Here is a 27,197-nt window from a genome sequence, read left to right as displayed (position 1 = left end):
GAAACAGTTGCAAAAGTTTTATAACAGTACCATAAATTGGTCATTCAGGCTGGAAATCCTGATGGGATGGTAGGAAATAAGAGAAAAGAACAAAGACACAGAAGGCAGCTGTCAGCTGAGGAGTATTTCCAAAAAGGAACAAAAAATAGCATGTACTGGGCAAGGTGAACCCTTCGAGGAATTCAAAAGCAAAATGACACCTGATCAAAGGGTTAATTCTGTGGCCATGTTTTGACTGAACTCTATGAAAAGATACAACACCGGGGGAGTCCTGAGACGATGATGCAATAATGAAGGCTAGAGGAATTTGGGGCATGAGATGAATGTTGGAGCTTTAGCTGTGTTGAGGAGTAGTGACAAAACCCGATTGTGTGTAGGAAAGATGAGAAAGGAGTCAAAGCCATTCTCCCATTCCAAGTCTGGCAGGAAGCATAATGATTCTGTCAAAAGAACCGCCCACGGTAGGAGAAGATCAGGTTCAAGAGCATCTAAGGAACCTGAAGGTGCAGAAGTCCGTGGGAACCGATGAGATGAATCTACAGGTCCTGAGGGAACTGGCAGATGAGGTGGCTAAGCCACTATCCATCATATTTGAGAAGTCGTGGCAGTCCGGGGAAGTTCCCACTGACTGGAAAAGGGGAAACCTAACGCCTCTAACGCAGGGGGGTTGGAACTAGATGGTCTTTAAGGTCCCTTCCCCAAACCATTCTGTGATTCTCTAATTCATTCCATGATTCTAATATAAGGAAAGATGTAGACAAAGATAATTTATTTTGCATCTTCATTTGGAAAAAAATAAATATCTGCTATAAGGTATAGCTAAGAAGTGGCATCAGAAACTGAATTTCATTTCTGATATCATACCACTAACCCCCATTATTTTGTACATGAGTACAGTTTTTCTTAATGTATTTTCTTAATGTTGTAATCTATATTGCAACACTCCCTAGATTAAAAGATTTAGTTCCAATTTAGACAATTAATCCCAAATGTACAAACTAATGCTGTACAGTAGAGGTATACACGCTGTACTTATTTAACAGAAAACTATCTGGTTTCAGGTATTTTGCTTTTATTTACCTATGGCTATGCTAGATGTGTATGAATTCCATTCTTCATTTAGGAGAACAAGGAAATGGGAAAAAAATTCCCTGCTCTGATAACAAAGGTGCTGATTTTATGCTGGATGCTGCTATTACAGCTAAATTACTTCAGCTGACAAAGAAGCAATTACATGCCACTCAGCCTCATCTGAATTATCAAGCACTGAGAATACCTTTCTCATAACTGATGAAAATATTTGTGAAAACCACTGACTGATTTACAAGTTGTGCTAGCTAACAGTACTTGCAGAATGATTTAGAAAGGTGCCAAACTTCCTGAAGTATTTCAGTTGAAAATGCTGTTAACACATTAAATACAGATCAGTTTTTTTCCTGACAAGCTTGCAGTATTGTCGACATACACAGCTAAGACTTTAGTTTCTATGCATCTCTGTTACCATTCCTTCAAGATCACTTTTGTTTTCCTTCTAATTTTGCTGTCTAGCCACTGAAAAAGATACTATTCACGGATATGAAAGCCTGATATTATTTTTCATCTAAAAGTTAACAGTGCAGTTTTGGTAATTCTGTACATCTCAGAAAAGGCTAGGAGAATAGCATTTTTTTGCCTATGAATCATGTTGAAACTTGGAAAAGCCTTCACGTTTTAGTGCAATTTATGCCAATCAAATGCACATGCAGTGAAAATAAAGGTAATTGCTTTTTGTGTACTGTAGACAATAACTAGCTCTTCCGGTTACGTGCCGTAACATGGAGTGCCATTAAACTAGGAGTTGCATCTGACAAAAGGCATGTCCCAAAACTTTTTACAAACAGTTGCTAGGGAAATTTAAGAATTCATGCCCTCAGAGTACAAAGGCAATATATGGACAGTATTTTTTAAATATTTCAGAGAGAATCAAAGACTCTATGAAGCTACTGTGAGACCATATTTTCTGAGTATTAGAGACACGATAAAAGCTGGACACGTACAAAGAAGCCTTTTTTTTTCAGTATGCAGCTAATCTCAACTGCACATTTGAAATGGATGATGAGAACCTTCTCTGAACATCAGATAAAAAACACTAATTGGCTACAAATTACTTTCAACATCAAAGTATGTTAATATAAATATTTTCTGGGTTTACACTTTTAAGGTTAACATTAATACAAGACATCCAAACATAATTAGTAGTAAAACGTAATATTTAATTAGTTATGTAATAAATCATAGCTTATAGTCTGAATTCCTAAACAATTTACAGGGATCGTGTCACCAAATTCTGAAGTACAAAGAGAATGTTAAAAATGATCATGAGCCAATTCTACTTCTATTAACCCTATAGTGTGTTTTATCCTGTGTAAAATTGCAGTGTTCTTAAAATATATAACAAATAATTACAGCTCCTTAGGAAAGTCTGTCACTCTTGCAAATTGCATGGCCTGACGTTTAACAGCAACATTTTCTACAGGCACATCAATGATACACAAGAGACAGATTATTCTACAGGAGCAAAAAAGTCTTGAGAAGAGCCTAAGGACCTGAGTAGGTGCATGCTAAAAAATTTGGCAAAGATATTTAGTCCTCCACCAGTGTTACTGATGGAACTTACTCTGTTTAAAAAAATCATGCTATTTTAACAAATGGAGATGTTCTGAAGTTCTCAGGTAAATATAACTGGAGATCAAAAGCAACAAAGAAACATTCCTTTTCATAAATATAATGGATGAAGCCTCGTTGAATATTCCTTCACTTCAAAAATAAGAGCAACTCGGTAAGATCACTAGATTGAAAGTTTACACCTTTCAGTGGTTCAAACTTTGGGTGTTTTATTTCTGCTTAAAGAGCTTAACTTCACACTTCATCTGAACTAATTGAACTGTTTTTATATTTTGCAGAATATCCACAAAACTGATTTTTGTTTTGATATCAGAATACGTTTAACTTTGTATCATTCTCAAATATAATATTCAGACATTAGAATAAAACTGGAATCGATTTGAGAGCTTATTTTCTCAATGTAATACATATTATATATAAGTATCTCTTATTAATTGCCACTACTACTGTAAAGATCCCTGTCTAAATTACAAAACACATGCAAAAATATCCAAATACAAAGTTTCATTTACATACTGTTTATACCAACTTTTGTTTTATAGGCATAATCAAATATAAAGTTTGACAATGCAAAGGCAGACAGAATGACCACAACTAATAAAAGGATGTCCAAGAATATTTTTTTTAACTAAAACTCCTGACTTGAGGAAATATTACTTCAGGACATAAGCTGAATCTTTCTAATCCCAGATCAGATGAAAAGCAAATGATTTAAAATTCTACTTAATGTAATCTTACTGAAGTCCTGCTGAAAAGAACAAGAGGGTTTTTTAAAGTGCAGCTAGCATCCAAAGCAGTAACAATATATTTGAAGGCTGTCTTCACAACACTCCTGCCTTACTGTCCACCATTCTGTAAAATGTATGTAAATATAAAGCATTCAAGTCATGTACCTGAGAACAAATGGTGTAATTTTGTTGCTTTCTAAGCAACATAAGTTATTGTGTTAGATAAAGGAGGTATCAGCCTGAGTAACATTTCTGCTTACTTTGCAGAAGATGCAGTTATGGAAAAGCAAGACAGACAGTCCAGGTGTGGCCTTAGTGAACTTAACTGACATTTCCCTTTCTCAACTCTGGTGTTCTATACACCTGGTCAATTTTGCTTTTATTCAAGGTCTCTTCCGTGTGAGAAATTGCAGCAGTTAAAACCCCAAAACGATTTCATTTTTTTATTTATTTACTTTGTCTAGCCTACCCCTTTCTGTGAACACTTATTCCAGATTGAACGTGATTTACATGATGCTTTCTTAAACCACTTCACTGGCTCAGCTTCTCCGAAAGAGTTTTAGACAAAGCCTGTGAGCTCATCCCTCTCGGCGGGAGGCACGGCCAACGGCACGGGCTGCCAAGGACGAGCGGTCTGCCCCAGCGGAAAAAGCCGGCCAGAGCCCCCGCAGAGGCTGCGCTGCCCCACGGCCGGAGCCCCTCACCCAGACCAGCCCCGTTAGCAGTGGAGACGTCGAGCGGGACGGCCTCGCCCCAGTGAGATAGGAACCGTGTGAGTGGAAATGGGAGCGGGTGTTTCGAACGCAGAATGGGCCTGCCAACAAACCAACCCAACCCGGTTGCCTGCCTTCGTGCAGCAGAAATAATAATGGCATGATTTCAGGTGACCCTGCTAAAAGAAGCAGATACGGAGGCCCTGAGAACGCTAATAGGCCCTAATTGCCCTGAGCAGGTCCACCTGGGACCTTCCCCACACCCTGCCCATCGCCCACAGCTCCGTTTCAGCTCAGCCCTACTCAGCTGTAGGCACCCAGATCTGCTCTGAGCTTTTCTGTAGATGTGCCTGTCTCCAGTCCTGCCTCTGGCCCTCTCTCCAGAACGGTCTCCAGCCCACACTGTAAGCAATTTTTTTCTTTGTACGGACCCCTTGCCTATACGTTACAGCTTTGTCTCTGGTCCTGTCTCCTGCTGCTTCTAACTCGCTCCCGCGGACGGACCCTGGACGTGGTCCATCGCTTGCGACGGCTGGGGCTCGTGAGGGACCCTCTGACCAGCCCCTGGCTCTGCCCGCCCTGTTTGGGCGCTGGGCTTACCCGTGGACCCTGCTTTGTGGCTCCCCTCGTGGAGCAGCCTTGCTCTTGCTGCTCCCTCCTAACAGGGTCAGTCTTCCTTACGTGTTAGTGCGTCCCTCAGCTGTTCTAGACTTTGTTTGTGCAAGGGGTTAAGCGTTCCCAAACTTACTTGTGTTGAAAAGGATTGGTTTTCACACAACTTTGTGTATTTTCCTTCAAGATTTGTTTTTCTTATTGGCATCATGGATGTACTGTTCACATCTATCACAGAAGGGTGAAACTATTTAAAAAACATCCAAACGATTTAAAACCATTGAATAACTTACTGAAAGTACAAACACTTAAATACTTCCTCAGATAGACTCCAAATGTTACGTGGACTTGTCTGATGTATTTGTGGAGTGAAAACAAAGCACAGAAATTTAAAGTAACAGGATGATATTAAAAATGCTCATGTGTCATTTTCCTCTTTTGGACAAAAAGAGGAACGCTGAAGAGAGAATACTGAAGAGTATCATATATAGAATATATTAATGTCAAACTCAAAAAGCCTCTGGAAGGCCTACATTGGTGATGAGCCTTAATATTGTTATATGTTACTTACACATTTGTAAAGAAATGATGGATCAGTATCTTACTACTGTGAGATACAGTATGTATTCAGAATAAAAAGATTTTCCAAATCTTAACTATACAGTCAATATCATACAGATACAAACCCTCAAGAGAAAGCAGTGAGGCAGTATTGCCTATCTACTTAGAGTTCTCAGCAGCTGTCTTCACATTTTTGTAGGCATCTAAAGAAACAAGAGTTTTAATGAAAGATGTGTTTGGATAAAGACAGCATTTTTTCAAATATTTCCAGGAAGAGCTTCTTTTAAACCAGAAATGAAGCACAGTGGTATTTGTTTAGAAATGCCAGTCATTGTGAAAGCTGGAATCATTTGATGCTGAACACTGATCTTTTGAGATAGAGTTAATGCAAAGATACGGAAGAAGGGATAAACTGGGAATGACTTTGAAGGTGAACAGATGTTCGGAGAACTGAGCCAGGAGAGGGCAATATAGAGGGTCATCACATGATCAAAAGGATGGGATAATTTTATTGAAAAAATTACTTACTCAATTTTTAAAGATCATACTGCAAACTCCCAAGTTTGACATAGGCCAAATTCTCTTGTAGGCAGTGGAGAGTACTCTGCACATCTACAGTTTACGGTTCAAAAGGAAAGACTGTGGTACATGATGTTATAAAGTATTTGTTTTTACTGTGCAAATACCCAAGCCTTGGATTTTTTATGAACTTGTTTTTTTACGAAATCAGATCATGCTGTTCATGTTGACAAATCCCATTGCAGTGGCTAAGAGGTCCCTAGCTAATAGAATGTAAAGCATTTGAGAAATGCTTATAGACATCAGATCGATCAATCATCTAGGCAGAGGAGATGGCTATGAGTTGTCTGTGTAAAATTCTGCTTCTGAAATTAAAAACTGATTCTAATGTTATATCTAAGAGTACCCAGGGATTCATTTATTAGCAGGAGAGAAACCAACTTGGTGACTGGGAACTCACGGCTTATTTGCAAATCTATGAATCCTAGTACACAAAGTATGAAAGTTCCCCAAAGACGTACAGAGTCCTGAGCAACAATAACTTCTGTTTTACTCTTTAGTTTATTTACTATTGCCTTTGATATCTCATCTGAAAGTGAATTTACTATTTATGAAGAAAAATGAAGTACATCTGGATATGTAAAGAAGTTGAATTACAGATAAATGACATAATAAACACACACACACAAAGAAATTATAGAAGAATAAGTGTGGGGTTTTTAGTATTACACTGAGATACTCTTTACTGATTCATAACATGCAGTTATGACTAAACTTCAAATCTGTTCTGTGCTGGAAAATATCCCAGGATCATAAACCCTCAGAGACTCTATGAAAATGGAATTGCTAGGGTAGTGATAACATTTTTATAAGCTTAAACAGCGTTTTATTAATTGTTTGTGGTTTATACTCTCTGAAAAATCAGAATTCAATATATTCAGTATATGTGATAACAAGTTACACTAAATGAGTAATACTGTGAAATTTCTTTTTTTTGAATTTGCTTCTATGGGAATGCTATTGTATAGTACCTTATTGGGTGATAAAATAAAAAAAGAGTATTTTCCAGTAATATATCATTTATACAAGCAAGTCCTCATGTTCACAGAGTCACAGAATGGTTGAGGTTGGAAGTGACCTCTGGAGGTCATCTCGTCCAAACCCCCTGCTCGAGCAGGAACACCTAGAGCCAGTTTCCCAGATGGCTTTTGAAAGCCAGATGGCTTTTGAATATCTCTACGGATGGAGACTCCACAACCTCCCTGGGCAACCCGTGCCAGTGTTCAGTCACCCTCACAGCAAAAAAATATTTCCTGATGTTCAGACAGTACCTCCTGTGTTTCAGTTTTCCCACTGCATCTGGTCCTGTCACTGGGCACCACTGAAAAAAACCCACCTCCATCTTCTTTGCACTCTCCCTTCAGGTATTTATATACATTGATGAGATCCACCCCCCTCTGGAGCCTTCTCTAGGCTGAACAGTCTCAGCTCCCTCAGTCTTTCCTCATAGGAGAGATGCTCCAGTCCCTTAGTCACCTTAGTGGCCCTTCACTTCAACCTGATGTCCACCAGGACCCCCAGGTTCTTCTCTGCAAAGCTGCTTTCCAGCTGATCAGCCCCCAGCATGTACTGGTACTTGGGGTTATTCCTCCCCAGGTGCAGACTTGGCACTTCTCTTTCTTGAACTTTATGAGGTTAATGTCAGCCCATTTCTCCAGCCTGTCGAGGTTGCTCTGGATGGCAGCATGACCCTCTGATGGATCAGCCACTCCTCCCAGTTTTCTGTCATCAGCAAACTTGCTGAAGGTACATTCTGCCCCGTCAGCCAGATCGTTAATGAAGATGTTAAACAGGACTAGACCCACTGATCACCACCCTCTGGGCCTGGTTGTTCATCCAGTTTTCAATTCATCTCACTGTCTGCTCATCCAGCCCATACTTCATCAGCTTTTTCATGAGGATATTGTTGGAAACAGTTCCAAAAGCCTTGCTAATGTCAAGGTAGACAATAGACACTTCTCTCCCTGCATCTACCAAGCCAGTTATTTCATTGTAGAACATTATCAAGTTGGTCAAGCATGACTGTGCTGGTTTTGGCTGGGATAGAGTTAATTTTCTTCATGGTAGCTGGTATGGGGCTTTGTTTTGGATTTGTGCTGGAAACAGTGCTGATAGCCCAGGGACGTTTTGGTTCCTGCTGAGCAGGGCTTGCCCAGAGCCAAGGGCTGTTCTGCTTCTCCCCCCACCCCACCAGCGAGGAGGCTGGGGGGGCACAAGGAGTCGGGAGGGGACACAGCTGGGACAGCTGACCCCGACTGACCCCCGGGACATCCCACACCAGAGGACGTCATGCTCGGCGTGTAAAGCTGGGGGAAGAAGAAGGCAGGGGGGACGTTGGGAGTGATGGCGTTTGTCTTCCCAAGGGACCGCTCGGCATGCTGGAGCCCTGCTGTCCTGGAGATGGCTGAACACCCGCCTGCCCGTGGGAGGTGGGGAATGGATTCCTGGGTTTGCTTTGCTTGTGTGCGTGGCTTTAGCTTTCCCTATTAAACTGTCTTTACGTCAGCCCACGAGTTTTCTCACTTGTACCCTTCCGATTCTCTCCCCCATCCCACTGTGAGGGAGGTGAGTGAGTGGCTGGGTGGTGCTTAGTTGCTGGCTGGGGTTAAACCACAACATTAACCCTTGGTGAAACCATGTTGACTACTCCAGATGATTTTCTTGTCATTCTTGGTTTCCAGGTTTAGCTGCTCCATCACCTTCATAAGGATGCAGGAGAGGCTGACATGCCTGTAGTTCCTCAGGTCTTCCTTTTTGCCCTTCTTGAAGATAGGAGTGACATTTTCTCTCCTCCAGTCTTCAGGCACTTTTCCTAATCACCATGATCAGTTGAAGTTTATCGACAGTGACCTCGCAATGACATCTGCCAGCTCCTGCAGAATTTGTGGGTGCAACCCATCAGGGCCCATGGACTTATGTATATCCAGTTTGCCTAAATATTTCCCGACCTGAGCCTCCCCCACCAAGGGTACATCTTCCTTGCTCCAGACTTTCCCTTTGGTCTCCACATTGTTGGATTTCTGAAGGACAGTCTTACTAGTACAGACTGAGGCAAAGGCAGCATTCAGTACCTCAAACTTTTCGGTGTCCAGCATCATCAAGGTCCCAACTCATTGAGCAATGGGCCCGTATTTTCCCTATTCTTCCCTTTGTCACCTAAGTACTTGTAGAAGCCCTTCTTGTTGTCTTTCACATCCCTTGTCAGATTCAACTGCATTTGGGCTTTGGCTTTCCTAACCTGATCCCTGCATGCTCAGATTATGTCTCTGCATTTCCTCCCGGGTTACCTGGCCTTGCTTCTACCCTCTGTATCCTTCATTTTGTGTTTGAGCTTGGCCAGGAGCTCCTGGATCATCCATGCAGGCCTCCTGGCATTTTTGCCTGACCTCCTGCTCTTTGAGGTGAACTTCTCTTGATCTTGGAGGAGGTGATAGACTTTCTTAGGCCCCTCTTTCCTCCAGGGCTTTATCCCATGGGACTCTTCCAAGCAGATCTTATACCCCACTGTATTTTCCCTGCAGTAGATATTGGGGTGGTTGAAGTCCCTCATGAAGACCAGCAAAGTACAAAATAAGGGTTGAAGTTTCAGCAGTGAAATGGAAATATGTTAGATTTTGTTTAGGTAAGCCAAGTATTTTTTTCTCTTCGCTTGTGGCCAGACGTTCAGTTGTGCTATCTTAATGGATTTTAGGCCACCTCAGGGACAATCCTCTGTTTTCTTTCACTTTTATTAATAAATGAGCATGAAAAGGAAATGGCATCTTTTATTAAATGTGTATTCAAATGACCAAGAAATTATATACTCAACTCAAACTGAGGACAACAAATCTCCAAATGTATATCACATACAAAAATGTGTGTATATATGTAAATGAATATAAACATATTTGAAATTAAAAATGTTAGTGCTGAAATGTTAACAGTGTAGCTAGCCAGAATTTATAATGAAAAATTAGCACTGAAGTCATAATTACTGAACAGCTCAGCACTTTGGTAGTGACCCAGAAATATTCAAATACATGTGTTATCTCAGTGGTTTAACTGGGTCTTAGAATTCTAGTATTGCGCATGTTCCCTGAACTGGAGCAAGAGTCCTCAGCAACTTGGAAGAATAGGCTGTCAATTAATGATTAGTTAGTACAGATGACGCTGTGCATACTATACTATTTATTTTTGTCTGTCTTAGTGGTAGTATATCACAGATTGTCAATAAAGGTAGAGAAGTATTCAGAGCATTAATGCTTGTGCTCGATGATATAGACTAAAGGCTGGGAATGCAACACTTCAGTATTGCTGAATTCAAAATTATCTTCTGCCTCCCAGGCATAGTCTGAGTATCAGGGTATTCACACAAAACCAAAATTTTGGACAAAAAGGAACCATGTTATCAGCTTTTGTGGGATTCATCTAACCTAATGCAGAAATCTACAGGATGAGATATCCTAGACCAGATGTCTAAGATAAGCAGATGCCCTGTGTCCCCTGAGTAGAAGGGAAGTCTGAACAACTCACTGAAATGTAGCTGTTTATATTCCATACATGCAGAGAAATGATACTGCTGATCTCATTCCTCCTCATGCTTAGATTTTCCTGTTCTCTACCAAAACATTTGTTCTTCTCAGCCTGTGTATGTCTAAATCCATGACACCCAAGACTGCTTAACAGTGAAATTAAAATAATACAATTAAAATTGTGTTTTGGAACTTGATCAATTTTTTTGCAAATGGCATCAAAACTCATGCTCAGAATTGTACGTTCAGTGGAGGGGAGGGAAGGTCAGCTGAGCAACAATTTGGAGACACAATCTAAGAGTTTCCATGAAAATGCAGTTAAAACTCGTACGTCATACAAACAGACAAATATATATATATATAGATAAGTGTTATTGAACATCATATAAACATCGCTTACACGGAATTGGACAATCGCATCTGTAGTACAAGGCACTTCAAAAGAGAAAACTTACCTTTGAACCCAGCAGCACAATGACATGAAAAGTGGCCAATTAAATCTATACAGGTAGCTCCATTTTTACAAGGTGAACTTGAGCATTCATTAATTTCAACTTCACAGAAGGGTCCTTCATATCCAGGCACACAGTTACAGCTGTAATTATGCAAGTGGTCCTGGCAGAAACCGTATTCAGAGCACTGGTTTCCAATGCAATTGTCTACATCATGTTCACAAAATGTGCCAGTGTAACCAAGGGGACATATGCACCTGGTTTTGAAATGAGAGGAGAAAAACAAAACAAAACCACCAGCCTTGAATATATAGGTCAATAATGACTAATAATGTTAACAATATTTTCACTTTGAATTACTCACAAATTAATTACAATTTTTTTCAATCTTCTTTCTTTACCTTTAATTAGTCACTAAGTAACTTTGTTTCAGAGACTGCTTGCAATAATTAAATGGAATTGCACAACAATCGAAGTCTTAGCTGTTTAGATGGGATAAACTAGTAGCTATATAGCTTTTAATATCAAGCTTCTAATGACAATATTCAAATAGAAAACTGATATAAACTGTGAGTATTATTAATTTTAAGAATTTCTTTTCTAAAAATTATTAGTTGCTTGCTACAGTATCACTAAGAGAAAAAACAATATTACATCCTGCTGGCTCTGGACATAAAATCAGTATAAAAATGCTTTTTCATTAGAAACAAAGTTTGCAATTTCTGTCTGTAACTGAAAAAAAACCCCAATCTATACAATTTTATAGAAATTGAGCAGGATATTTTTCCCCACAATATAGAATGACTTATAAATTATATAAGACTGGAGATGACTTTTTCATGCTTCCTTTTCTCCCGCCCCCCTTTTTTTAAATGTGTGAATGAAAACAAAGCTGGATTATCTCATAGCTGATCCACATCCCTTGTACTTGGCAATATTTTCTTTGATCCTCTCCTTATCATGTCCAGAGGTCTCCTCACATGGGAGGAGACAATCTTACAATAATCTTACATATTCTTGATCCATAGAGATGTTATCTAGAAGCTGGAAAGAACTAACATGTTAAGGAAGCCTTGATTATAGCAATTTTCCCTACTGATCCATCCGGCAGAAAGGATATTTCTTTTTTTTTAACAGAAGCGAATGTTCATGTGGCTGTTTGCTTCAGTCCTTGCTTATTATTCCTGCATTTTTATGTTAGACTTGTGGAAATTTCCACTTAGATATTTTCATATCCCCATCAAATTTCCAACAGGATATTTGTAAGACAGTAGGAAAAAGACCCCATGTAAGTTCTGTGTACAGAAAGGATCCTATAAAAGATAGCATGATGGTAGCTATTTTGAATGACATTTCACCAAAGCTTTTTGCAATATAACTTTTGGACTAAGGAAGTTATAACCATATCCCTCACTGGTATACTTCGTTCTCTGTTCAGTTAGGCTCTAATTTTACCTGCAATTCTTCTTGGCAAGAGAGAATTTGAAAGACCAAAGAACTTTGTCTATGTACAGACTAGATATGAAGAAGGGCAGAATACTGTGGGAGCTCCATCTATCATAACACTAACGAAATACTTCTGAAGAAAAAGGAAGAGGGAAAAGGGATATGTATAAAATGCATAGCTCCTAGTGTTTAGTCCAATTAGATTTTTTCTTTTTTTTTTCCTGCCAGGGTAATCTGTGGACATTAGTGCAGCTCTGCAAGTTCAAGAGTAGCTTCAGAGCACATAGAATATTAGGTGATTTTTCCTTTTCATGTTGTGACTAAAAGAAGCTTACAGTAAAGAAGGTATCTCTATAAGGAGATACTGTTTGTTATGTGGAACTCTACAGTGGACTGAGTTTAGAGATGGTTTAGTAATTTTCTTATAATTAAAAGGCTTTTAATCTATGGAAAAGCCAGGTACTATTTGAAAATGAAATGGTTAATTCTTTAAACAACAAAATCACCAAGTGATTGAGGCACAATTATTATTTTTTATATGTATATAAACAAATATCAGCTTCTTTCCTTTCCACTGGCTCCTTGCAGGAAGGGCCAGGCTTCCCAGTCAGACTTTTGTTAACTTTGTGTCTTCTTGATCCCTAGGAAATTTTTTATAATACCTGAGGCCTGACTTTGTGCTCCCTCGTGTCTCAAGGTGCAGCTGTATAACTGTTTTAGATCAGAAGAGGAGAAAACTTTTATGATGAATTTCCTGGCTCTTCCAAACTGCAGTGTTTTGTATCCCATTGCAGAGCAGTATCAGAGCATGTAAAATTGATTTATTTCAGTTGAAACTAAATCAGCAGATGTGCTCCTTGGAGTACAACTAACGCACACCAGCTGCTAATGGGCTTTTAGTCCATGGACCAAAACTGAGCTTGCTTGAAGTAAGCCCTCCATATCTTGTATAGTATGGCTGTGAGTTCTTCAGCACCACAATTTTTGCTTTACAGAACCATTTCTACTGCACTGCAGTACCTACTCAAGTAGGTATAGCTACTGTTTTCTCTCTTCTAGCCTCAGTCACTCCTTTGCAAAGGAGAAGTCTTGCCCTTCCTCTTGAGAGCTCAAGTTGATTCTGTTTCTCACTTTTTAAAGGAATGAAGTTCACAAAAATCACTTCATACAGTTGCTTTACAGCTAAATGTAAACGTTGATTTGCATGAAATTTCATTATACATAAACATGCAAAGCACATGCACTTTAGTTACCTTCAGCTGCACAGTTTCTGAATTCACCAACAGTAAAACTTCAGTATGGAAACAAACAGTCATACTAATTTTTCTGGTGCAGTTAACCACTTCGTTTCCTTGGTTAACTATTATGTAGTCAAAAAATACATTTTTTTGGTAATGATTAGTGTGTGCATTGTGAAAATGCAACTATTCAATCATTCTTTGAAAACGTGGCTCTTATTAATAATATTGACTAGAATATTTAATTACAGCTCTCCTTAACAAGAAAGAGAGGAAAAAGAGAAGGAATTTTCTATCATTTCTTTATTATTACTAGTTGTATAGCTTATCTTCAGAGACCACAGAAGAACTACACAGAAACAGATGTAATAGATAATCTAGTTTCAGTTTCTTGCTTCTGATTTCATACTACAAGCAATGATGTTAGGAGTATCGTTTTTTTCAGTGCTCATCTTCTGCAGCAGATAAAGTAAGCTCTGATTTTTTTAGACTCTTCATTTAATATTATTGCTCAGGAAAACTAAAACAAAATCATGAAGTTTTCTCTTGTCACTTCAGTGTGAAAAGTTTTCTTGGTTTAGCTATTAAGTGTAGGTTACTGCTTTCTTGAATATACAGAAGCTGTTGTAGTTTCTTTTGTTCAGTGCAAACATGATTAGAAAATAGCTTTAAAACTGGACCTTCATGTCATGTGAAACAAAGCAGCTGACTTACCCAGCTAGTCAAGCCCAAATCTGTGGCAGTGGCCCAAGAGAATGTAAAACTACAAACTAATGGTGCAGAAAGCAGTTTTGTTCTGTTAGCATTTGCCAGATGCATACATTAATGCTAGAGTATTCTAGTCCTCTTAATAACAAGTTAATTTCTTACTGTGTGTTGAGGATTAAAACATCTAAGAATCATTCATTTATTGTTTATAATCCAGACTGAGGTTTAGAGGTGATAGGATCTAGAAGTTCAATAAATGCCTTATAAATGTAATTTATAATAATCTACATCAAATTCTAATGGCATGTTTACATATAACTTTAGTACATAACACCATATATGGAAAATCTACGAAGGAAGGCTATATTATATTTAAATGAGTAAGTAATAGTCTTTATTTAAAAACTGTGCTCTATAATGTGTCTATTTTTCAATAAAAATGGGCCATTTTTATGCAGTGAAAGTCTAAACTAGTCAGATCTTTAAGTTTAGTGCATTTTTTGTTAATTAACAGCATTAACTTACAGTAGTTACCACTTACATTAATGCATTATATATTCAACAGTACTATGTACAAAGCAGATATGGATTGCACTGTGCATATTTCTTAAATTTAATGTATAATAGTGTAAGTGCAGTTCTGTGGGCTTTGGATATCAGCATTTGACGGCATTTATTTGTAGCTTTAACATGTTTATATGATTTTAAATGGTACAAGATGTTTAAAAGATGTTGTCATTTCATCTCTAAGTCAATCTATGAAATGGGTCTTGAACACAATTTTGTTAAAACGCTGTGGTGGTATAACACTGACATAGCTGAACTTCAAATATCTTTTCCTGTCTGTCTTAGAAACAACATCAAGACCAATGATCTCTAAGTTATTAAGTCTTTTACGCTCGTACTAGGAAAAATACCATCACCACATTAGATTTTAATGAATATGACCTTGCATTAATACTTCAGCAGCACTAAAATACTGAACATGATAGCAAAAGCTTTGAATCATGGATTGATTTGCAGCTTTCATTTACTGCAAAGCTGAAATGCTTCTCTACGCTAAATTCAAAAAGAATTTGTATACAGATATATACGATACCAGAATTTCTATTTGTGAGTGAATCTCTAGCTCAGGAAACATGTTTTTTGCCCTCAGCAGAGGGATGTCCTGGCTGCGCGCTGCTCAGGGCTCAGCCTGGCCATGGCCTGAGCTGGGTGTCACTGGTTTAACCCCTGCCTGCCCTGCTCCAGCTTCAGCTCGGGGGGTGGCCCCGCTGGGGAGGGGGGGGACACCTCCCAGCAAAGACCAGGAGATGCTAATGACACCCCGCAACTACTTTCTTAAGGAAGACTGAAATGTCAACCTTGCAAACGGGGTGAACGTTGAAAGGATGAGCACAGCACCAAATAAAAGGTAAATACGAAGAAGTTTGGTATTAACATCAATGAGAATAACAATAATTTCTTAGCTTCACATATATCCTCTCTTGTCCATAGCAAGATTTCCAGTGTAACAGATCCTAGGAGGGAAAACCATCACCTCAATGCTTTTGCTACAAACATGGATTTTAGTAGTGGATACCAAACACAAGCCACAGTTACCCCATTGAGGATTGCTTTGCTCCATCACGTATCATGTGGATGACTGTACGTTACTACTCTACTGCCTAAATCTAGTTAACATTGCAAAATAATTTGATATGTCTGTGAGATAAATGTTAAATGGAGACGCAGATAAGTCGGGCATGGAATATAGTCTAAGAAGGAACGTGTTACTCAAATGCAGATGGTCCTGGCATAGCTGCAGTGTGTTCCCACCGACATGCAGTAGGATACAACTTTTTATCACCGAAGGTCTATAACAGCAGGCATGCAGGTAAGCAAGTAGGTACTTGTTAGTCCAGGCAGGGCAGCTGTCACAGTGTCACCACCACAGACTGCCTGCACTAAAGCCATGTAGTATGGCTTGTGCCATTGAGTAAATAACCACGTACAGCAGATGAATCTTTAAAATGACTGAAAAAAGCCAAATGCCGGACTGAAGATGTGGTTATGCTGATCTGTGCTAGGAGACGACCCAGCTATTTTCTATGTTGGGACAGAAGGCACACAGGAGCACTGAAGCTTGGCATTAGCAAAGACTTTCCAATATCTCTCTACTTTGTTTTTTAATAAATGTGGTTGTTTGGTTTTTTTTATTGTTATAGCAGTCCAAGCAGATTAACTGCATTTACTCAGTATTAATTATTTTGTTTTCTAGTTGAAATATGAACAGCACACACATTCATAAATGGACTAACAGGTTATTTAGTTTCACTTTGGCTTTTTGTAAACATCTGTATTCTCTGCAGAAAAGCTGTTGTATAACTTATTACAGAGATATTCCCTAAGAAATTGCAACATATATTCACCTACCTTCTGGAGTTGTAGCAAAATGAGGAAAAGTATTTTTCCTCTTTCTCTAGTGGAAGAAGCCTATTATTGCTACAGAAAACTGTGTATATCATAGTACTAACTTTATACGGCACTGCCAACTAGGTCCTGCAGTCAAATTGCATATGTAGTATAGGATGAACAAACTTGAAAATGGAAATTAGACATAAAAAAAATAATTTAATCAAACAGCTTAATTTATCTAGCTGGCAGAAAATGGAAAAAGTCAAGGATGAATAAAGTAATAGAAGCTTTAAATTTTGTGATACTCAAAAGTTATCTAAATTATGTTTACTTTTCATAACCTTGCTGCCATCATGCAAAGAAGTGTATCATATTGTAAAGCATTTTATTTAACAATGTGTCACTAGGTAAGGCTTTACAAGATTAAATTATACACGCTGGAATTTATATACTGAATACTGAAAAATGAGCTGGCAATTCAAGCTTTACTGTACACCAAATCTAACCTCTTAATGGGAAGTTTTCCTGCATAAAAACTCATGAAATGCTGACCTCAGAGCTATAACTATAGACTAAAATACATTTTTAAAACATATTAGTTTATCATGACCTTTTAAACAGTAGTAAATCCTACAATACAGCTTCTTCAAGTGTCTTAATCTAATAGTTCTCAGTCCTTCTTGCTGGGCTTTCCTGAGGCTATGATGGTAAGTGTAGAACTTATCTGAACAGACTGGACTGGAGAAACAGGACAGGTAATGGAAACTACATTGAATTTTAAATTCTGTCTTTTCCCTCTGTTGCTCCCCTTCACTAAATAGACCACAGTAAAATATCTATTAGGACTTATTTCAGTTAGGAACTTAGTTGTCTGAAATGTAATGCTGCCAAGAAATAAATTTACAAGGGTGAAAAAAACAGAGCAATGAACCCCCCCTTGGATTTCAAAACAGGAGGATCAACTCCTTGAAGAGCTCTTTCACTTTAATTATTCATTAAATGCTTCTCATTAACCCATGTTAAATCAGTTCTTCTCTCTCTCTTCTCCTACAGAGAACATAATGAAACAATACAGGTTCTTTTGAAAGGAAAATTCAAATACTTTTTTATGTAGCAACACTGTCTATTTACTGAGGTAATGAATCTTCTCTGTTTTTTCTCTCAGGTATATGTGACCAAAGGTCAAGAGAGTCTTTTGGCATGTGGGTGCAATTGGTCTATTGCATGGTATATCTGCCAGATTCATCATATAGACAGCTACACCATCAACCCAGTGGTAGGAGCAGTAACTCTTTGGAGAAGTTACCACTTTAAATACATGCTGATTAACTTATGATATCTCAAACAGCACAGACTCAGCTGGAAGTGCAATAAATCATCTGGATTAATAAGAAGCTTTGTGTCAGTGTGATTGAGACCACTTTAGTTGCAAGAAAAGGCTCACTAAGCCAAAGGAGTAAGACTTACTGTTGTGATTATGTTGCTCTTACATAGCCTTACTAAGCATTATGCTATTCACAGTTTTAAAGTCCCCCTCCTTCACCCAGAGCAATTTCCCATCCTGAACTCAAAGGAAATTCTCTGTGTATATTGAATAAACATGTGTGACACTACTGTCTGGAGCGGTGATTTCGAAATGGGAGGAGAAACAGAATATGATGTAGTAAGGAGACAGAACGTTGGAAAAATTACGTAGAGCTGAGTGCTTATTTCCAATCTGGAAAAACCTGACAGCCTGCAGAATGTGAGAGCTTAAAAGAGAGGGATGTTCTTGAAGCTAAGCTGGATACTTTCCATGCTTTCCTGGTCTTAGCATTACTATAACAAGCCACCACTGGAACAATACATTATGACCAAAGTTTAATAATTAGTTTAGAAGTTAAGATTTCTTAACTAGGAGAAAAGTCTAGATAAAACACTAATTTTCTATAGATAAAAAACCTAATATATAACATTTTGGCTTACTTAGTAAGTGGAGAAGATAAAGGTAAATGATATTTTGAATGACTGTAATAGCTTTAAAAATGGATCTCAGTAGGGTTGTTAGTGACCCTTACACATCTAATTCTCCATATATCCTGCAGACAGTTTTCTTCTGTCTTCCTGAAACTAATTTGCATCAAATACAGCTCTTAATAACTGCCTTATCAAAAATTATACCCATTTTAGGATAGAAATGCAAATTGCAAAAGTCTTTCAAAAAATTTGGCTAACTACAGTAGTTACATTCAGCATTTCCACTCCCATTCTTTTGGTTTTAATGGTTTATTGGAAAGGGGAAATGATAATTGTTTCACGTGCTGACAATAAATAACTCTTGGGAAATACCATTATTTTTAAGGAAGGAATAGTTCAGATCTCTTAAAAAATGCTTCTCTGCCATTAAGAAGCAACAATCCTCTGTCAACAGAGCAGGTATTATACAGTAAGCACTCTGCACGTTGTCTTTGCAAAATAACCACTTGTGTTTCTGTCGGGTCAGGTTCTCTGATAACAAAGCTGTCCACAACACATTTAGGATTGGGATCTTAATGGTATGTTTTCTTGTTCCTTAAATAAACAGACCGATATGTCAACTTAATTTCTCTTTCAAAGACTGAAAACGTAAGAATTAAGTGTTTTCTGTCAGTAGCCTGAGTCTGGATTAGCAAGCTAAATTGCAAAGTTCTTGTTTTACCAGAAGTCTTCAGACCTACTCATTTCTCAGTAAACACTAGTGGATTTTGTAAGGTAAACATGACTTTGTTCTTCTGTCAGAATTCTCTTCCTGATACAGACAGAAAAAACACAGGTTTATCAGTCAAAGAAAATGTCAAAGTATGGTCTAGTAATTTGATATGGGAGTTGATTGCAGGCTGGCAGGAAGGAAGGATGTATACTTTGTAAGGACTCTGTGACAAAAATTCCTTTTAACTCTGATCTATCGAGAATCATGTACTTATCTGTATTTGTGTGCTTATCTGGGGATTTCAGCTACTATTACAGAAGATTCTACAAAAACAGAGGTGGAGTGGAAGAAATCTTTAATTACTTTTATTTTAATTTTGTCCACTATTGCAACCTTTTCTGAATAGAAAAACCAAAGCATATTAATTACAGTGCTTCTAAGTACAGGACACAGCATAAAATTAAAGCCTTTCAAAATACATTCACAGACATTATGGAGAGATTTTAGTTATTCTGTTTTTTGCAGAGGAAAAATAAATAATTCAAGTCTGATAAGAACAGCTGAACTCTGCTTATTGAAGAAATCCTTTTCCATTTATTTTTCCCCATACTTTTATAGTCTCATTTTCAAATATCTACAGCATGTTACAGCTCACTAAGGAATGCACATACTTGACAGTTTTGTCAATACCTAAAAAAAAAAAAAAAAGCCACAAATAACTCAGCATTTCAACTATTCACTTGAAAATTATAATTCAAGTTTAATAAGAAAAGTCACTCCATGTCACACTCCAGGCTCATAAAGTTTTTACCATTTACTAAAATAGATGATTTGTTTATCTGAGATTTTGCATAGTTGGTTTAACTTCTTTGTCCACCAAAAAGGAATATTTGTGAGGCCTTCCCGTGCAATACTTCAGACTACACAGCCTTATTAAATGCACATGCTTATCAAAAGTTAGTATCCATGGCATTTTAGAATCTGAGAAAAATATTACTGCAATAGCAACTCCCTTTGTAATTCTTGTTGAAAGGAAAAATATCTTCATACAGCATAAATTTCTTTATGAAGGCTTGTATGGAAAGCATCATGTTAGTACCTGTATTTATTAATTCCATCTTCACATGTGGCTCCATGTTGGCACTGGTTTACCTCACAGTCGTTAATATTCTCCAGGCATGTTTGTCCTGTCCATCCAAGAGCACAGACACAGTGAGATCTCTGGTTTTCTTCATCATAGAAGCAGCTACCTCCACTTGCACATAACTGAAGACGAGAAGCAAAAATACATAAAGAGGCTTTTCTCTAGGTGTTGTTCTTTTTCCCCAAAGAGTTTAACTGAATAAGCAGTTGGTAATAAAAATGGTTATTTAATGTTTTTATGTTGTAATATTAGAAACGACAGATCTCCAAGAACCTAAAATACTGAATGTCATTAAATCAATATATCAGTTCATTGTTTAGTTGGAAAGAGGAATTTATGATTCAATTTAACAGTGCCATTTTCTAACTGACCTGAAAATGTGCCTCTTTTAGGAGGGATGATAGTGAACCAGCCTGTTATTTTTCCATTGAAAGAGTGGAACAACTGTTCCTATGCTTAAAATCTATGTATAATTTAATTGAATTTGTGGCTATCAGGGAAAAAAAGACTGAGTGATTTTTTAATTTTAATGATAATTCTGATTCACAACCTATCTTTGAATCTTTTAAATGTATATAAAATGTTATGTTATATATATAACATCTATGCTCTGGGAAGACCAGAACCTTCTTTCTTTTCAACCTGCAGATACTGAAAAATTAATAATCCTAGACTGGAACAGCTTTTTTTTTTTTTTTTTTTTTAGCTTTTATTTGCTAATATTACTTACTAAAATAGTATTTCCTGTATTCAAAAATTACAGAAAGTTCTAGGTCAGAATGAAAGCTCCTTTCTTCATTTTACTTTTAGGATCCCACTTAATTTTGATGAAAATTTTGCCAGTGTAAAAACCGGTAACTACATTTTCATTTCAAAGCAATTAAGATCCCTCCTTCTAATCAATTGGTTTCTAAAGAAAATGGTGTCTAGAAGATGAGCTAATGCACTAGTACTTCAGTTTGATTGAGTCTGAATCTCTTTATAATGTCATTAAGATTTGTAATAATAACAGTTCTTGGCAGAAATCCTCTAATATTCATTTGTCTTTGATTAAGTTTTAAATTGACCTTAAAATTAAGAGATTTTTGCTATGCTTTCAGTACTGAATTTTAGACTTAACTTGGGATCCTTTTTCAATAGGATAACTCCTTGAAGAAAAGCACTGCTCAACATAAATGCAAAGAAAACTCCTACATGTACAGTTTTGGAAATACTACCTTTTTTTGATTTTTATGTGTTGTCTTACTTTTTTATTTAAATATTTCTGCAAGATTTTGTCCTGAGGCTTACTATTTTCTTAGAGCTCAAATAGGTGAAATAAGCTTATACTCAAGAAAAACAGCTAGAAGAAACTTAGACAATTAAGACAAAAGTTATATTTCAATATTGCCACAATATTATATTCATTATATTCTTATGCTGTTTAGATACTTTATACTGTGAAGAAAGGTGTTACCCTTTGAGATGTCAGCACAATCTAAAGCAGCTTTAAATTAAAATTAAAGCTATGGAAGATATTTTTAGTATAAATCTAGGTAGCATTTTTCTCTATCAATCACATAGATTTTTATCTCTGCTGTAAAATTAATTCCCTATCAGTTTAAACATTTAAAACTCTGAGTTAGAATAATTAAGGATTTTATAAGAAATTAAGGCTAAATACATCTATTAATCTATTAATAAAGTCAAACTGAATACCGCTACATTGTGGTTTTCTAAACTTCAAACCTGCATTGTGGTTTTCTCAAGTTACTGCAAAGATTTGTTTGTTACTTCTTTTATACAAGAAATACTTTTAAATGAAAATAAATAAACAAACAGACTTTTGGAAAGAACAGCATCCTCCCATGAATCAACTTTTTCTTTTTCCCAAAGTAAATCTTCCTCAGAGTTAAGATTAAACACAAATCTTATCATTTAACAGACTATAAAGAAGGACTCTTCTGGTCAGTCTGATCTTCACACTTCTTTCTACAGCAAGTACTTTAAAACAAATCTGCCATATTATGTAGTCTTGATAAAAACGTGAGAATCATTTCCTTCTAATACCAACCAGGCAATGTTTTTACAGCAAGGAAAGATAATTAGTCCCTAGATGATTATATTTTATTCTTCTCCTTTCTTCACTTGGCAGCTACTGAGGGAAGTAACTCTACTATATGGCTGTCTCTTCTCTACGTATCATCTGTTGTCCATTGCTCAAGATAAGGCTCTCAGCTAGAAGGATATAGCTCAGTGCAATCGTTATTTCCTAACGCTTTTTTCATCCTACTTTTCCTGGAATTCTCTGTAGTTTGAATGAAACTGTACTTTTTACATGTATGTATACATACATATACACACACACATATATATATTTATTTTCCCACGCATATCATTTTACTACAATCTTCAGGCTTTATTACTGCAAAATGAATTGTACCTGGATATTCAAAATTTTCCAAAAGTGTAATTTTAGTTAATCTTCCCTATGCTCTTTCCTGGACTAGTGGTACATTAAGTAAGTAGATAGATATAAAATTTTTCTTAAATGAAAAAAACAAAAAATCCCTCCTCAAAACAAAAATATCAGAATTTCAAGAAATATTTGCTGAAAAGTCCCAAAGAAATTATGAAAATAAAAAATGGAGAAGTATGATGAATATGAAAGAAGCACTCCGCTTAGTTGAACTGCTTGTACATTTAACTTTTACCTACATTATAGATGCTATTGAATTATTCCTTGTGGAGCAAATGCTTAAAATCCTTAGATTGCCTATAAGCTGAACCTGTTGCCTTTGTTGGTCTGCAGGATATGAGTTAGTTCTCCTAATTCATGCAGACTCAGTTCCACTCCGTTTCCTTTTATTGAATTTTGCTACTCTGGCTCCTGACAATTAAGCATTATTTTTCCATTCTGTAAGAGTAGTATTGTTAAAGCAGTTTCTAAGAAGCGAACTTTGTAGAGAACAATATAGAAAATATATTTCTACAGATGGCTATATTGCTCAGCATCTAAAAGCCTATCTGCGATGCCTACTACTACCAGTAATTGAAGAGTCATTGAATTTCTTATTTGAGAGATTAGTTTCACATAACACTCCTGAAGTTCACAGATGTCACTTGTCCTTTGCAAATGGATGCACTATATTCCATCCTACTTTTCCAGGTCATTTCTCCAAGGTGGTGTCAGATTCAGTTTTATCATGTGTAATCTAGTCCACCATTCAGAAGGAAAATACTGAATGGAACTGGGTGCAAGTCAGGCCCTTGCAGAATACTACTTACTATTTCCTTTGGACATTTGTCCAGGAAACTAGTGCTAGAATAATTGAGGATAATTACCTTATCTGCTTTACTTCAAGCTGGAGCAGGTACATTGTTACACTAGCTTGCTTATGAGATTACTACATGAGAAGCTGATCTATTTCAAATTTGCAAATGCTTTTTACTTTTGCCACTTCCATTCTTGTTATAGAAAGAAAATATATTAGCTTGAAATTATTCACTTCTGGCAATTTTTGGTTAACTACCCCTCCCTTTGCCCCCTTTTTTTTTTTTCTTACAAATAACACTTTTCCCAGGAACTTTAAATGGATTAGTTATGATTAGTTTCCTTTAGATAAATAACAAAGGCTTTATTTCTGAATTTTTGAATGTATATAATCATGTAAGATATAAAATAATATCTGCCTTTTCCTACTTTGCCTGTCTTCACTATCTTGTGCAGGTTCTCAAAGATAAACACCTAGAGATTCAAAGACATCCTCCTCCAAATTTTTCTGTGAAGTTCCCTGGAGCAATCTTCTATTAAAGCATCTAAGTATTTTCTTTCTTGTCTGAATGTTGAAAAGTTGACCTTAAACCAGGAAGGCATAACTTGAAACCACCACCAAGATCTGAGGCCCATGAACCTCTCTTTACGCATAAATTCATTAAACAGATTGACAAAAATACACACACGAAAATTATTTTCATGAAGGCATTTTAAAATCTGTTTAAATCAAACTATTGGGGAGTGTTTGCAATATGTCAGAACTGCAAAGTCAACCTCTAATCTGAAAATCAAGCATCATATTGTGTCACATGCATCACAAGCAACAGAGATTTGGTGAAGAGAGAGTTATTTGCAGGTACATCTTCGAGGTTAACTGGAAAAACCTTACTCAAATTTTCTAGCTTTCAAGATCTTTTAGGTGTTTTTTTTTTTTTTCTTCCTAATACATCAAGCTCAAAGAAAACAACATGAGCATCCATACTCTATTTATATCACTCTTCCATGATTTATCCGATTGCCTTACTTTTACAGATGAGGAAATCATCAACTTTCACAGCGTGTAAGGACCAGGACAAGCATGAAAGTGGCAGCTCCTCTAAACACTGAGTATGCATTGAGCACAGAGATACTTCCAGTCAGAAGGTTGGAACCGTGATCCTGACTGCAAATGTAACAGTGTAACTTGGGATCGTTTGGCTCATAAAGAGGAAGCAACTTCCAAGTAAATTATGCAAGTGGAGCTCAACAATCCAGTTGGACACAACTTTAGTACCATTAAGATGTAGACAGACACTGAGAGGACTTTTCAGAGACGGCTCAGTTCCTAACTTGTATGGGAATTATTTTTAACAAACCAAGTTGATGCCCACTAAGTGTGTCTGCCTACATTTTAAAAATGAAAATAGAAAAAAAAAAATTGAAAAGTACTTTTTAACTCCTATGATCCCTTTTAAAAAACAATAACCATTGGCCAACATCTTGAGGTTCCCATAGTTACTGCTACAATTTCAAATCTTTTCTTAGGAAATGCTAATGGAACCTATGATTTTGTAAGCTTGCTCACAGAACTTTGAAAAACTAGTGTTTTGAGGGAAGAAATAAAACTTCTTGATAAGACTTAGCCATGACCACTAAAAATAATCACACATCTTAGGATGCCTCCACATTTGTGATTGTTTGGGTCACGGGTGGGCTTTTGAAGTGAATAATCCCCCCCGGGACATGGCAGAGTCCCCATCCCTGGAGGTTTTCAATATGCGATTGGTCAGGGTGCTAGATAATCTCATCTGAGCTCCCTTTCCCACAAAGGGTTGGACTGGATGGTCTTTCGAGGTCCCTTCCAACCTGGGTTGTTCTGGGATTCTATGGTTCTAGTATCTACATCTAGTACGTTGCTCTGCAGTTCTTTGTTATTACCAGTGCTCTTATCAATTCTCTATGAACTCCTGTTAATAAAAATATTGCGGTTTGTAGCATACAACCTATATTCAAATGGGACAAGAGTATTTTCTTTATTTCTTTTGATGTCTTCCTGAGTAGCCATTATAATTAGATAAAAAGACATTATAATATGAAGTGGCTAAATTTGGTCTTGTTGGAAGTCATTAACTTAAAGATGCCAAAATTTTGATTTTTCTGGAGGTCCTTCACAATTCTAGGTACAGGGCAGGCAGGCTTTATCCTGGTTACAAAGTTAAGATCAGATTTTGAAATTTAAAGGAAGATATTCCCTGTTTTAATGCATTCACATTTCTTTTTTTAATATTTATTTTCAAATAAATTATAAATAAAATAATATTAAAAACAACCTTAATGTTTTAAGTGTTGTGCTGGGAAAGAAAAAAACCAAAACCAACACCACATTAATTATACATTTACATAGAGATAAAAGTGCCCCAATGACTTAAATTTACTTTTTGTTTATTAAGGAATTATTAAAAATAGTAGCATTCTTTTCAGTCTATTGTGCTGCATACACAGATGTAAAGCAGTTCTGCATAACTAAGGTACCATTGGAAATGGAATAGAAATGAAAGAATGCAAAAATACATAATTACTTTCCAGCCATAAAGAATAAATAAAGAATTAAATGCTGAATTATATAATTTACTGAATAATATAAACCTTTAATTTCAAATTATTACTTATACTACTTCAAAAAGTATTCAAATATTCATTTGTTTGAATAAGACCTTATTTTTTCCAATAAGCAAGTGATATTACTTTAATGATCTGTAGGCTAAGAAAACAAGTAAAACCCAAATATATCACTCCTTTATTTTAGTTTCTATTCCCTTTCCCATTAGAAAATCTACTAATTATTCACATTATGCCCAAATTAAACGTCTTATACAGTGAGTGTATATAGATACATATATATATTATTAAATTTTTTTCTCACATGACATTTATGATGGTCTATGAAATGTTTGTATGAATAAATTAAATATGTCTGAGGGCTTTTAAGCAAATATTACAGTAAAATGTTTTAGTAGCTCCCATCAGCATCCTTGGCACACCATCACTTTCCATCCTTAACTAGCCATAATGATTATTGCATCATTATGGTGTTATGCCATGTACAATAAATTTGCACTCAGTATGACACTTTAAATCATAAAAATGTTAAAATTTACCAGATGCTGAACAATTTAAATGTAAAACTTTGAGCCAGTGAGTATGTCAGTGTTACATTTCATATTCATTGGTGAGTGTGTACCCATGGACTTCAAGGTGACATAAATGTTGATTGCTTCTTTGTAAACACATTGCCTGCTCTACATAGTATATTTTTATGGTGAATATATTTCAGTAAAAGAATAGATTAAGCCTTTGAAACACTGGTTATCGTGTTTGAGTAGCTGTTTGAAAGGGCTATAAAGCATTGTGTACATAGCTTTTAAAATATCTATCATCATAAAAAAGCGCAACAGTATTTTACTTTATCCCGTATTGAAATCTCAGTAACTCAAGTTAGGTAGTCCACCCTGATGTGAATGAATCCTACCCAAACCAATAA

The 27,197-nt window shown here is 36.7% G+C and overlaps 1 protein-coding gene across 1 annotated transcript in view; it reads right to left on the bottom strand.

The window, feature by feature from the left end:
* The window catches only part of EYS (eyes shut homolog), a 1,008,942-nt gene that overhangs the window by 761,643 nt on the left and 220,102 nt on the right, over positions 1–27,197 (bottom strand). The window contains exons 10-11 of the mRNA XM_052781811.1: positions 20,377–20,543; positions 10,824–11,077 (exon numbers count right to left, since the gene is read on the bottom strand). Coding sequence (XP_052637771.1) covers positions 10,824–11,077; positions 20,377–20,543 — 421 coding nt within the window. The remainder of the gene's footprint in view (positions 1–10,823; positions 11,078–20,376; positions 20,544–27,197) is intronic.

The sequence above is a fragment of the Harpia harpyja genome, chromosome 3, assembly GCF_026419915.1.
Source record: "Harpia harpyja isolate bHarHar1 chromosome 3, bHarHar1 primary haplotype, whole genome shotgun sequence".
In the NCBI taxonomy this organism is placed as follows: domain Eukaryota; kingdom Metazoa; phylum Chordata; class Aves; order Accipitriformes; family Accipitridae; genus Harpia; species Harpia harpyja.
The sequence above is the reverse complement of the archived record's forward strand: the minus strand, read 5'-3'. Positions and strand labels throughout refer to the sequence as shown.